Source organism: Diadema antillarum, unplaced genomic scaffold (assembly GCF_040938485.1).
Source record: "Diadema antillarum isolate AM-2024a unplaced genomic scaffold, OU_Dant_1.0 seq00000712_RagTag, whole genome shotgun sequence".
In the NCBI taxonomy this organism is placed as follows: domain Eukaryota; kingdom Metazoa; phylum Echinodermata; class Echinoidea; order Diadematoida; family Diadematidae; genus Diadema; species Diadema antillarum.
Genome location: NW_027271616.1, coordinates 259,293 through 274,410, shown reverse-complemented (window position 1 = coordinate 274,410; position 15,118 = coordinate 259,293). Strand labels below are relative to the sequence as shown.

General features: G+C 39.9%; 1 protein-coding gene across 1 annotated transcript; it reads right to left on the bottom strand.

Annotated features, from left to right (window-relative positions):
- Positions 1-1,198: 1,198 nt before the first annotated feature.
- LOC139737887 (NF-X1-type zinc finger protein NFXL1-like) lies at positions 1,199-15,118 on the bottom strand. Its single transcript, XM_071648556.1, has 17 exons — positions 15,017-15,118; positions 14,224-14,336; positions 13,578-13,711; positions 12,763-12,941; positions 11,719-11,880; positions 10,727-10,942; positions 10,078-10,193; positions 9,218-9,349; positions 7,563-7,653; positions 6,589-6,709; positions 5,635-5,794; positions 4,973-5,083; positions 4,030-4,161; positions 3,198-3,364; positions 2,568-2,748; positions 1,959-2,099; positions 1,199-1,369 (listed from the first exon to the last, which is right to left on the bottom strand). Exons 1-17 carry the CDS (start codon positions 15,096-15,098, stop codon positions 1,199-1,201), a joined length of 2,409 nt encoding a protein of 802 aa, XP_071504657.1. The 5' UTR covers positions 15,099-15,118.

Here is a 15,118-nt window from a genome sequence, read left to right as displayed (position 1 = left end):
TTGCAGTTAGTACATGCACAACCATTGTGTGTTTTTTTTTTATGCATCAAACCCTGCAATATTTCCATGTACTTGGATCTACAAAATAATTTTGGTAAAGGCTGCAGCAGTGTATTTCTTTTAAAATCAAATCTAAACACTGTGTGCGCTCCAGTTTAACAAACATACTCTGATACAGGAAGCTCACATTCCAGCGATAACATAACTCTTTGGCACGACGTTTTTAATTCCAGTGGCTCACTTTCGTTGTTCCTCCTTACCTACAAAATCCCTCATATTTACCCAAACTCTGTTTTAATGCTGAGTTTTAATGCTCTGTTTTATTGAAAGAAATATATGAGAAAAAAATATATCTGTATATATATAATGATACTTGTAGTCCGCGTGTTGGTACCAGTATAGAAAAGATGAAGAAGTAGAGTTGTAATGCATATATATATATATATATATATATATATATATATATATATATATATATATATATATATCTATGCAATCATATAATTCAAGATTGAATCTGAAAAAACGCCAAGTGATGCTTTATTATAAAGCAAATTAGGTTGTCATATCACAAGCACAATTGATCAGGTAAATGAATGACACATATCTCTTTTAACAGTGACATATAATACAGTCAATACATTTACACAATGCCCGTCTGGAACATCATACCCACAAAACAAGTGGAATGTGATAAAACTAAAATCAAGTTTGTAATTAAGCAAATTTGCCGTGTGAATGGAAACTGGAATCGCAGAGGGTGATTTGAAACTTAATTACAATTAAGTTTCAAATCACCCTCCGGAGGTATTTTTAAATCACGTTTCACCAGAATTAAGCAGCGAAACTAGCGTGTGAACATGACTGACCTCCAATCAAGTATTGGAGGGCGGAGCTTACGTGACCCTTCAACCACTTCCGGAGAAAACCCGCGCTACTACACACTACACAGGCTACAAGAGCGACTGAGGGGAGCTGGGAAAGAAGCCACACCTCCCCTCCTCGCTCTGATTTTCAAAACCGCAGAATCCGCGAAGCTTCTTCCTGCGTGTGAACAGACGGTGATTTGAAATTTAATTGCAAACAAGTTTGTAATTAAGCAACTCGGTACGTGTGAAAAGGCCCTAAAATATCCCTGGAAATGTCTGAACTTCTAAATTCCTGGGTCTGAACGAGAACACTCTGCACATCCCAGTCCTCACTGGAGCAGAAGTAGATAAGCTGCGAAACACAAGATGGCTGCTCCTCCTGCTACGACCAGCATCTTCTTCCCATACTTCTCTATGAAGGTTTCCTCCTCAACGATCTCTCTCCTCTTGCGCGTTTTCTTCTTCTTGTTCATCAGGCGGTTGTACTCATCAAGATCCTTCTACAGAGAGGACAGCAACAACAACAAAAACAACACAAAATCACTCAGAGGGAAATTAATAATTTTCAAATGAAAGACCACTATGACAATAAACAAAATGAAAAACAAAACCCACACAACAAATTCTAAGAAGCGAGAGCATACAGTAAAGCAAGATACATGCATTTTCGCATTATGAAATTTCTGGGAATTGGAGACAATGGCTTTTTACGGGGCATGACATTTTCATGAATTGTCACTGGCATTCAATGTATACAGTGTAGACAACGTCAGGTGAGAATGAGAAAGGCGTTAAGTTGCCGCTAAAGCCATAGTATTCAAGGCACCTTAACGCCCTTCTCATTCTTGCCTGACAACAAAAACTTTTGCATGAATTTTAATTTCGCGAAATATGCAAATTAAAATGCATGTGAACATTCCTTGCTTTAGAGTAATTGCAAATAATTGATGAGTCCAAACCGAATAACTGTTCACACATAGAGCAATCAACGTACAGTCTTCACACAGAGCTCAGCATTGCAAAGAACACCATACCGCAATGGGTTTCTTTAGGAAAAAGACACAGCAGGGGGACACTTTGTTTTTTTACCTGTTGTTTCAAGTTCTCCACCTCCGCCTCTTTTCGAGCCTTCTCCTCCTCTTTCTGCTGTCTTGCCGCTTTCTGCTGTTTGCAGGTGTCATCACACTCAACGCTGGCGTTTCCCGCACGCATCTCATGGCAGTAAAACTCCTGAGTGAGGGGTAAAGAAAAAAGAGAAAGGATTTAAATTCCAATGAATCGCTTCCTGACACTCGCTAAAAGGGTGGATGACTGTAATGGACACATTTACTTTCCACAGCACAATTCTGTAAGTTTTTCATTTTTTTTAAAGTTCTTGGCAAAACTTCATGCATACAACCTGAAGTATTATGATGCTATTGAAACCACATACTTACATCTTTATTGGATCAAAACATCACCCCCACACACATCTTTGGATGGTTTTATAACATGAATTAAAAGATATGTTAGCTTTAACTTTGGGAAAGGTATTACCCAGTATTGATAGTATAAATGAATCCTACATATCAAAGTCAACTAAGGCAGTCATAACTCCCCAACAAGAAATAGATAAAAATGCTGTATGAACATGAACACAAAATGTTGTCAGTCACATTTCAGGCAAGACAACAACAATCCACTCCCATGGGAACTCACCTTTTTTCTCCGTTTACACTGGCACCGTCTGGCCACCTTGAAGGTGCAGGACTGTGGATCGGAGCAGGGCCCCGAGTGGCACGTCTTGGAGCAGGGGTGACCACAGGCCAGCTCCCTGGGGCAGGGGCCCTTACAGGACTGTATCTCCTCCCTCTCCGTCTCAGTGGCTAATAGCCAAGCACTGTGTCATAATTTGGTGAGGACAGCCATAGAGATGTCAAGTTTTTCTGGGCCATTTTGCTGGTAACCTAAAAGGAATGGCTCTAAACTGGATGCTGCTGCACAGTAAACACAGGCTTGTGCCTTTCTTGGAAATGCATGCTTATAATTTTATGTCGGGTGTATATTTCTTCATGTCATGTGAAATTAATTTCAACTAAAGCGAATGGAAGCAAGGTGGATCAACAAATTGAAGCAAGCTTTAGGCCACATGCATCACCAAATTTCAAGAATAAGCTGAAGATCAAATTTGCATAAGAGTGTCATTGTAAATACCCTCATATGCGCTGCATTTTCACTAATGCGCTTTCACCTGCATATTATTTGTATATTAACAATAGGACGTGTGATAAATAACAAACAGGAAGGCACAGTGACCTACGACACCAAGAACCTACAACGATGACTCACTTGCACTCCAGATACAGGGCCATGGCCTTGCAGTGGCAGCGAGTCTTGTTGGTCTTCTTGCACGGGGGGCAGTGTCCCTCATGGCAGGGTAGCCGACAGTGGTGTCTGCACCCCTCAGGCCGCTCCTTACTGCACCCTTCCTCACACTCCTGGCAATTGTTTCCAGCCTACGGTTATTAAGGTACACAAATCGGTTTATTACATGTTCAAAACAGAGACAATAATATCAGAATAATCATCGACTGAGAATGAGAAGGGCATTAAGGTGCCTCAAACACTATGTCTTTAGTGGCAACATAACGCCCTTATCATTCTCACCTGACGTAATGTATTAATCATGCAGGTTCTTGACAATCTTTCAGCAAATAACACATTGAAATGAAAAACAAAAAACAAAACAAAAAACAAAACAGAGACACACAATAAATTGTTATCACAATAAAATCAAGGCAATCCTATTGGCCATAAATTGTTAATATGTTTGCCATTTACACCATATAAAGCATTCAAAAAATGTCAACTGGAAACATTACAAAGACTGTGAATTGGTTTGATACTCATAGAGCATGCATTATAGAATCACATCTACCTTTCATTCTTGTTTGTTTTTGAAGCTCAGTAGACATGTTTCAAAATCAAACTGCACTCAGACTTAGAAAACCTCATAATAACCATTTTGCACACCCTGTACAACAGGCCTACAATAACCCCTTCGGTGCTTTGAGTGCTGATTGGCAGAGAAAAACCCCATAGTGTTGTACACACTGTCCAAAGTCATTGGCACTTTAAGTGTCCTTGAGCTGGCTGATGTAATGCTGTCTTGACATCTCACCTTGGTGTCGTCAGGTGACCCCGTGACCTCGTGGCACTCCCATTTACAGGTGTGATTGGTGCAGGCCAGGACACGCCCACAAGCTCTCCTACAGGAGAATGGCCTGGCACGGGAGCAAGGGAGATCACTTGTCTGGTAGGAGGGGTCATGGGGGGGGGGGGGTTGAGAGTGGAGGAAAGGAGAACCAAGTTATATCATACTTTCCAAAACCATGACAACATCCTTTCTTAGTAATCTTTCTTTTCTTACATATTTTTTTTTTCTTCTTACATTCTGCTCTATCATAGAAGTGTGTTTTGAGTCTTATCATTTCATGGCTCATCAACAGCATACAAAACACTGTATGGGTTCAGGTAGATACCATTTAGCGATTGGATACCATTAAACATCTTTATCAACATCAATATGAACAGCTCTCCTACCAGAAAAAGTGGTGATATTTGTCATCATTTTGAAATATTTCCTACATGGCATGCAATAATAAGCCTTGTTCAATTCAAATTCACAGACAGCCTTCTCTCTTGATCAGAGAAATAATCACAATCAACTTGTGTGCATGACTTTGCAATTGGCTCACAGTACTGTAAAACCAGAAATGTTTTCATGCATTTTAATTTTGCAAATTTCGGAAGAGCCAAGATTTGCAAAACTAAAATGCGAGCCAAAGTTCTTGTCTATACTACACATTGAATGCCAATGGTAATTCACAAACATTTCAAGCTGCAAAACAGGCCTGCTGGCTTCAATTCACGAAAATTTCATGCCGCGAAAATATCTTCCTGTACCGTTCATTTTTCATCTAATGAGAAACAGCTTTGTGTTGTTATCTACATTCACGACCACCTTCCAACTCCAACTCCAGCAAAGACCTGTTCATATGGGCCTGACAGTATTAAAATACTACTGTACTGTCTTATTCCTCGACGTGAGAAGACCATCTCACCTCGTGTTTACCAAGGCACTGGACAGGCACGGGGTGTTCACATGGTGGGCAAGGCTCATTTACGGTGCTGATTACCATCTTGGGTGCTGGTTGCCAAGGTGTTCTTGGTCCCTTCAGATGAAGAAAAAAATCAACGGCATGCATAGCATTTAGCTTTTATTACGGAATGGAATCTGCTATCAACAGGACTGAGCTGTGCCGTAAAATTGTGAAAGTTTACACATAACATTAAAAAATGAGTTGAAAGGGTTCTGTTGTAAAGATCTGATATGCCTTAGAGAGTAAATACCAATTCATTCAAGGGCCATTACAAAGCAAAGAAAGCTATCAACACGAAGGTCTTTCAATGACATATGAATACTGTATCACCCAAACTACCTGACTGTAGTTCCATTCAGGAGTGTGCTATGTGGGCACTTCAATCACAGATTAAATGTAAAAGAATGTTTGTGTGAGTATATTTAAATTAGATTCTGGACTGTGATTAAAATATGACATTGTACTGCTGAGTAAGAAATGACATACACGTTATACATTGCATCTTGTTCAGTAAAAGCACATTCAAATTATTGTGAGCATTCTTTTATCAGTTAATACCGACATAAACAAGAACAAAGGAACACACCACACCACTGATGATCAGTGCTGCTGCTGACTTTTACCTTATTCTCTATGTTCTTGTGGATGACTGCGGAATGGCATTTCTTTGGACAAGTGTGACCACAGGGAAACACCTTCCCACAGACCTGCTTGCATGGCGGACACTTGTTGAAGTGGCAGGTGTGTGGATCTCTCACCTTGTGATGGCAGTCTGGTGGTATCCTAGCACACAGTACACAAATTAATAGTATGCATAGCATCAGGTACTGAGTGTGGGTAATTATACTAATGCCTGAACTAAACGATGTGTATTATTTGTTTTACAATGTGATAAAGCAGATCAATCTTGTTTGATAAATCGTCTTCATCGTGACTTAATAAAATGATGAAATCTTGTGCAGTCATTATTGTGATGTGAAAGTAGTAATGACCAGTCATATGCAAAATTATGTGATAGGCAAGATAAATGCCTGATGGCATGTACATTCTCAACCAATCATTTGATTGGGATCAGCTTCATCATTTTATAATAGGAAATAACTGGGAGCTAATGAACCTTGTTCTGCAAGGATTGAAATACTGGTACTAAGGTCTGTGCTGGAACATCAAATAGCCAGGAAGGGAATTTGGCAACAGTGACAGCTATTATGGGCACATAACGAAAGACTTTGTTGTGGAAATAAAAAATATTCCAAATTGTTTTGCTAGATCTACACAACAAAACTAGACTACATCTGTCTTGGTGAAAATTCATTAACATAAAATCCTTGATTTATCTTTGGGCTGAACAATGACATTGATGATGATTTTCATCACATTTCAGGCGCAAAATAGGCAGAAAGCATTGTCATGATCTGGATCAAAGGTCCAAGTTTCCGACAGAACATCACATTTGATGATTTCACAAAATTCATATCATTTCCCTGACTTTGCTTGCAGTCTGATGACATTATTCTGTAAATAGTAAGTGGTTTATTGGGGTTATATTCCATAAAAATTCATGATGCTTCACTTACAGGCAAGGTTTCTTGCATTTTGGAGGTTTGATCGTCTTCTCTCTGCCGCAACGGACGGACATCTTGGCACTTCCACAGCGGCACTTGAGTTCTACCATAAGTGGACATGGGTAGCATCTACCTACAGAGACAGAGAATTGTATTTCACAGACAGTGACACACTGAGTATTCAGACAACATACAGTTACATGGCACAAAGCCATGAAAATAAAACCAACAACAACAAAAAAAAACTTTCAGCTCGAGATTGACAGTCTGGTTATCAAAAGGTGCACAAACAATAAAAAACAATAACAACTGACTCTCACTGTCCCATCATCAGAATATTAAACTGGCTGTGTTTAAAGATTCTGCTTCATGAAGATCAGTGCATGCTTCCATCCACCTTTGAAATCTAAGAACTTGGCCTTGGTTTGGGACAATTTATGACTGTGTGTTAACACACTAAAGAATAACTGGCCTGGGTTCAAGATTCTGCTTCACGAAGATATGTGCATGCATTTGAAATCTAAGAACTTGGCCTTGACTTGGAACAAGTTATTTCTAGACAAATCAATGACACTCCATTTCCCTATCTATCAATAATACAAATATTCATATGGTGACTTTTCAGTAGCATTGAGATAATTACTCCAAACTTGACTTAATTGTATGTTAGCCAACCCACTTGGAAGTAGCCATGTGCCTCAGTCCAACAGGAAGGCCATGGTGACACAATATGAATTACGGAGTTAGGTAATCTCTGTTCATTGACAATTAGGTTTCAGGCATCCGTGCCAATTGGCAATGTAAAGACCCACTAATCAGTGAAAAAAGCATAGCAAAGATTAATGAAAATATCAGCACATTATGCCCAAATGGCAAGGATCTCTTTGATAATGTTTTCAGTGAAGACTGCTATGGTTTCGAAGTGGTTTCCACAGTGGAATGAGAGGAAGGAGCAAGCAAAAGATCAGAGGCCAGTCTTGGCTTACCTGGATGACAGAGTGATGGACACTTGTGGTTGCCACAAGGGAGGTATTTGTTGCATTTTTGTTCGCACGGTGGACAGTCACCGCTACAGCACTGTGGGAGGATAATATAGAAACTGGTGTCTACTTTGTAGGATCTATCGGCTGGACAAAAGCTTGCTCATTTAAACCGTTGAGGACGAGTCCCGAGTATACTCGAGCAAGTGTCTATGGGAAATGCGTGTTGTAGCAAAATCAAACCGTCCTCAACGGGTTAAAGGACAAGTTCACCTTCATAAACATAAGGATTGAGAGAATGTAGCAATATTAGTAGAACACATCATTGAAAGTTTGAGGAAAATCGGACAATCTGTTCAAAAGTTATAAATTTTTGAAGTTTTTGTGCAGTAACCGCTGGATGAGAAGACTACTGCAGTGTGTGAATAACTTAGATGTCACATGCGTACAACAATATAAGGAAAATATAAAGAGAATTTCACAAGATTTCATCTTTTGAAAAAAAGTACACATTCCCCCGACTCGTTACCGACAAATGTTATGGGTAATATTATTCCCCCTGCCTTTAGAAAGAGGCAAGTCAAGTGCTCTTTTATTATGCGTAAAAAGTGAAAATATGTTGAATTTTCTGTACATTTTCTTTATACTGTTGTACGCATATGACTCACAAGCTGTAGTAGTCTCCTCATCCAGCGGTTCCAACACAAACATTTTAAAAATTCATAACTTTTGCATCGATTGTCCAATTTTCCTCAAACTTTCACTGATGTGTTCTACTAATATTGTTGCATTCTCTCAATCCTCATGTTTATGAAGGTGGACTTGTCCTTTAATTGACAGAACACAGCCTTGCTGCTTCTAAATGCAGATTTATTTGTTGGGTTAGATTCAATATGTCTGTTCTGCAGCAACCTGCTACAAATGAGAATAATTCGTCTGACTGAAATAGCCAACACGTTTCTCAGTGCGCTATTCACAATGATAATCAGTCACTATCATCACCACTGGAGAGTGCAGACCTTTGAATTGTCAAAGAGCCGAAGTACCTTACAAATGCCAATACTTTATGGTGAGTTGTTCGTATGGATTTTTTTTTTTCAAGATAAGCTTTTATTGTATCAGTTAGATAAGGATAAAAAAGACAAAATAGAGAAAAGCATGAAATAACAAACATGGCAGCTTACTTGGGCACGAATGAAGAAAAATATCTACAAGCATAAGAAGAAAAAATTGTCAAAATTCTTGTCAATCAGTAGCAATAAGAATTGCCCTTCTATGGAAAACAGCATTTTGGGAGTGTAGCTATGGTGTGTACACAAATGGATAAAAGACACTGGCATAATATCATGTAAAATAGTTTGATCATTACAATCCAGCAGTGGTAAATACCAAAACATCCAGACATAAACTGGTTTGTTTTCATTGGTTTCACATTGCTTTTGCCAAAGAAAGCATACAGGCTTATCTCAGATCACTGAGATAGATTTGAGAATAAGAATGAAATAAAGAAATGGAGTGCCTGGGACAGGAACTCACTATAAAAATCAGCAATTTATGAGGGAATATCAATACCCTGCTTCATAGCATACAACAGTTGTGAATCTCTTATTAATTTGAATGACTGCAAACTATCTGGACAATAAGAGAATGTGATTTTATACCCTTCGCTTGCATTGGTGTTTGTTGCAGTTTCTCATCTTGGTGCACTTGTGGTCACACTTGTATTCCTCTTGGCAGGGAAGCGTCTTCTCTCGCGCCCCACATCGGCATTTCTTTCTCGACATCTGAAGGCACTGTGAGATTCAATGGGAAGGAAGGTGCTGAAAGTCACTAAGCATCTCTATTTCAGCATACATCACCTACTTCAATGGGGTTTGATCCCGGAAACATTCTGGAAAATATGCAACATTCCTAGCACCATGCCAAAAATTGACATGCTGAAAATATGAAAGTGTGCCCTTGAATGTGTCCACATACCTACTACGATATGGCTACTGATTTCAACAGATTGACAAATTGCCCTGCATCGACATAATTAAGCACTGAATTGATCAGTGTTTTAGTAGTAGCCATGATAAAAAATCATGGGCGTATATACTCGAGCGGGATCCGAACCCACGACCTCCTGATCACCGGACAGGCGTCATCTCCACTAGACCACCGACCTTTCTCCCACAGCAAGTGTTGGTTCTAATCCTTAGCATGCAGCGGGTACTGCGTAATTATTCAAATTCATGAAATTCTTCCGTCGAGGGCTACTGATTTGTGCCCTTGGATTACAGCTCACTCACAGTGGCCAAATTTATCAAAAAGAAGACTGAGATGACAACTGACAGCATCTAGAGATTCTTACAGCTTCAAAGAACCTCAAACAGGCCATGAACTCAAAGAAACAATTCACTTTAATAGTCATGCTCTATGTGGACAAGACATTCACATACATATCAATTTTTTTTATTCCATGAGTGGTGGGCATGTCACGGTCCTGGCATCAAGCTCACTCAGCTTTCCCCACACTTACACTTTCACATTTCCCCGTGTGGCAGCGGCGAGTGCATCGGTGGACACCGCAAGGAAGCGGTTTGTCACACGTGTCTCCGCAGGGAGGGACGTCTTCTGTACACTGGAGCTGGAGAGCTGAAGAACGGGAGAGTTAGATGGTAATCACTTTTTATCACTGGGCACTAAAAATTATGATCCACTATCTGTTTACTGTACAGCAAGATATTTTTGGCAGCGTGAAATTTTAGCAAATTGCCTCTGGCATTCAATGCATATAGTGCAGACAATAACTTTTGCGTGCATTTAATATCATGAATCTTGGCTTTCGCAAAATTTGCAGAATTAAAATGCACATGAACATTTCTGCTTTTACAGTAATCTGCCATCAATCTAAATGGGTATCACATTTATTCTTTTTGTTTGTTGGTGGTTTAAGAAGCAGAAGAATATGAATTTCACAGTCTATTAACCTGTGATGAAGCATTAAGGTTTATTATGTTAGACTACTAATTATGGACTGTACTGAATTTTGTGGGACGCCTTATCGTAATCAATACAGGGTTTTACTGCTGTTAAGCACAATGAGCATGTGGTCTTTAACAATGCAACAAGCACTGAGACAAGTTGAAGCTACCAGTCGATCAGCTCCTTTGATCATAGAGACATACCTGTTTTCCCACAGGGGCAGTATCTGGTACCAGAGCGGGGGCAATCCCCACATTCGCCCTCATGACACACCCTCTCACACCGGTGGTGGCCACAGGGTAGGGGCTTCCCGCACACCTCCCCGCACGACCACCTGGGGGAGGCACACTCTCGGAGGGTGGTCCTCTTCTTGCACAGGCAGGGCTGCTGGCTGGTGTGGGGGCAGGGCAAGCAGTCACCTGAGGGAAGAGGGGAGGGGTGGGAGTGATAACATCATCATGGTGTATAGCAGGTGTGAGGCAATCTGATGCAGCTGCGATTGGCTTTCTACTTAGGGAATTCCCCATCTTCACACACGCAGGCAAAATGTACATAAACACAGAATGAGTCACATACACACACAGCATTGTGCAGAACATATTCCAGCTTTCGACACACAACACACGCTTGCCATAACCACATACATACATAATTGCAAGCTATAAATCTACAAATTTGAACATCTATTAATAAGCAACACATTCTTGATATTGGATTTCATTGGCCAAAAACATCTTCTGACCCATAAAGGTGAGTAATTCCCTCACACACATTACCAAGTTATCAGTATTGATTGAAAGATGATGGGTAGTCCCACATGTGCAAATTAATGTCATAATGCTATGCTTTTTATGCTTACTGATATAACGAGATATCGGCTATAACGATGAAAATGACTTGGTCCCGACCATCTCGTTATATTGAGTTTCCCCTGTATTACCCTTGAATATGGCAACATTTTCGTGTGTTGTTAAATTCGCGGTCCAACAGTGGTTTGCGATATTTGTTAGATTAAATCCTCGCAAAAATAACAGCTTACACAGTACCTGGTGGTAGTCACCTTAGATGTTTGAATGAATACAGCATATGATCTATTCCATACAAAGATGATCTCTATACCACCACAGCAGCTTGGATTCCTCTTCTACTTTAGGTCATGATACATTTATTTGGAACATAGCCCCCTTTCTCTCACCCGCATGACATATCTGTGTGCATCGGTGCTGGCCACACAGGAGCAGCTTGGAACAGGTCTTTCCACAGGACCAGGTCCTGGAACTGCAACGTCTCAGCTTGGCCTGCGCCCCTCCGCAGTGACACTTGGCCTTCACAGTCTGGGGGCATGGAGGACATGCACCTTGGGGCAAACATAATTGGAAATGGACTAATTGTAAGTTTACATTCCTTTGGAAGAAAACTACCAGAATCTCTCTAGATCTATAGATCTACTGTAAAAGTAGAAATTATTGTCTGCGTGAAACTTTCAAAAATTTTGCCAGGCAAGATTTGTGAAAGTAAAATGCACACAAAAGGCTGTCAGCTCCAATTCACAAATGTTTCTAGTTTTACAGTACCCATTACAGTACTCGTCTATTTATCATGCGCATACATATATTCAAATGAGTATACAATTGTTGACATACATACAGACACACAATTTCGTTTTTGTGATTGACTGGCTGACCAATTGATAGAGAATACTAAGCTTGTGCTATATGTACGATTGCATTGTTGGGTAGGCAATTCTGAGAATTGAAACTAGTAAATGGTATCATTTCTGCAAAGCATACAAGCAAAATACCATGCAGGCAAATACAAGATGCTAAGCATGTAGAATTACAGGGGCAAAAGTATTCACACAAGCCTACAGGTAAACATAAATTGACTTTGATTCATCCAGTGCCCATGTAGGATAAAGGGCATACATTTCTCTTTGCCTTAGACAAGCATTCTGAATTCATATTTATCTACGAATGAGTGAAAATGCATGTCTGTTAGTCACTCCTGGTGTAATAAAGGCATCATTTCTGAACAACGGTCATTGTGCGTGCAAAAGAGATTAAAATGATTACAAGACCTCTGTTCACTTGCACCTATCCGTAAAACATCTATGCCCACTGGTGAGCAGGGCACACCAGCAGAAATTTTTTTCCGAACTTGGTGAACTGGTGTCAAAGACCAGATCTCACCGGCTGCACCTGCTCTGAGCAAACCAATGATGGCCAAGCTTAATACTCACCCGGGTGGCAGAGCAGCAGGCAACGGTGACCACAGTCCGGCCGCAGGGCCCGTCCACAGGTGTCCCCGCAGCTGTGGGGGGCTAGCCAGGGGTGTGGTGGGGGTGACACCACCTTCTGGCAGAAGCACATGTACCTCCTGGGGCACTGGGACATAGGTTTCTCTGACCTGCAGTTTGGGCTGATTGTCCAGAGAACAGGGAACACATATGATAATGAAGGAGAAAGATATATCAATTTAAACCTTGTCGATCAAAATCATTAAGCTCCTTTTCTTTTTTCCAACTCTCTCTTCTCTTTCTTTCTTTTTTCTTTTCTACTACTAGACAAAGCAGTTTGCCTCTGTTTCTTGTATACATTGTGTTGCAGAAGAATCTCTGGTGTAGAGAACAAGTCATTTCATTCCAAGCAATCGATTGTTAGATTTTTGGTCACAAATGATTATGATTACTCATATCTTCTTTCTAGATAACTATTAGATATGACATGGTATGAACAGTGCTGTAATTTGCTTTTAACATATCTTTTTGCCCTTTATATGTGCTGGTAAATGTATAAAACAATATATCAATTTATGAAGCGCAAAACCTATAGACATATATTCTTCTGTGCTGCAAAAGCTTCTGATGTGCTTGATGATAATGAACATTTAAATGAAAAGATGTGTATTTTGTCGTGATTTAAAATATCTAGCAACTGAAATCATGTCATCAAAATCAGTGCTAAATGGCTCATTAAAATCATAGCTTGTGCTCCTCGTGTTAATGAATAATCGGATGATGCAAAGGAGTAGCTTTGATTGTCATTTTCTCCTTACCAAGACCATACACTGGCTGCTGATTGTGAGTCTCCATCTTCATTCTGCAGGCTTGCCTGTAGGATGCCTTCTTGAGCCCACTTCTGTATGCACTGAAGGTGTAGGCTAATGAAGCACGAGTCACAAGTCCAAATCTGACAAGTAACAAAAAAGACAAGAAGCACAGCCATGCATATATTCAGTAACAGACAAACAAACAGACAAACAAACAAACAAACAAACAAAAGATATTCCCAAAAGGTCAATATTCCCAAAAGGTTGATAACTTTTATCATGCTGGAAGTTGTATGACAAAAAAGGGACATTATGTGTGCACACATAGAGGACAAACAATAATAAATCGTTTGGTATCCATAGGTTGATGGTTCAATTATTGCAATGTCAACATTTGTACAAGGAAAAGGTGTCCTGATAGAGGAAAAAATAAAACCAAGAATATGACCGATGATTAATAGTCTAAATCTTTTTGGTTTATCCATTGTTCTGCTCTAAATTGAGCTTCGTTACATTTATACAATACTAGAGCCTTCAAACATAGAAAATTAATACAAGCCTGCAGGGGATTGTCAGACCAATACTGACAGAAATTATGCATCAACAAAGAAAAACTTGCCACCAACTAAAGAGAAAGACACTGGGAACTCACAGCATCAGTGCGCCGGATCTTCCCTAGACAGACAGAGCAGTCGTTAGCACCAGATTGGCAGGCCTCCTGAAGGTTCTGCCTGCTCTCCGTCAGGACACCATCCCCCTGATCACCTGAACAGGTAAAACAGACCATGCCTTAAATTGTGTAAATAATAACTGGCGGGGAAGGGAACATACAGAATATTTCATGTGAAGGGTTTCAAGTGGTGCAAAGGGAAGCTGTTGGTCTAGAGATGAAGTCAAGAGGGTCATAAGATTCCCTGAAACTGCAACAACAAATCAAATCAAAAGTTAGCATATTTTGAATATTCTCCACAACAACAATCATTTTACATACTTGTTAAGATTAAGTCAAAGTAATTTGAGAACACAAACATTAAATTTGTTACAAAAACTCTCCTCAGCCTCAACTCAAGACAGTTGCCAGGTACTCTGAAGAGATTTGATTAAATGTTTTTAATTTGCATTAAAACTATCATTACCCTTTTGTTTTGTAATGGTCTTTCTTATTTTTCCAGAATTTTTTTTTTTCAAATCATGTGACTTTGTTCATCTGACTTGTCTTTAACAAACTCAAACACATGTAACATAGCTAATAATTTGAGATTAAGATATGCACACAAACTTGTCCTGGATAATGTCTTTAAAATCAAGGGGGGGGGGGGGAGAGGAAACAATCTCTCAGAGAAATCCCAGTGGGGACACATTCCATCCTCCCCCCTCCCACCCCGCCATACCAAAACCAAACACTAATAATTCTTATTCATAACAAGTAATACAGATAAACTTACCAAGCTTGCCTCCATATGCCTGAAGCATCTTATTGACAATGTTCTCATCTATCTCTTCATCAGATGAAGAGTCCTCATCCATGACCAGTTCCCGCTTCTTGT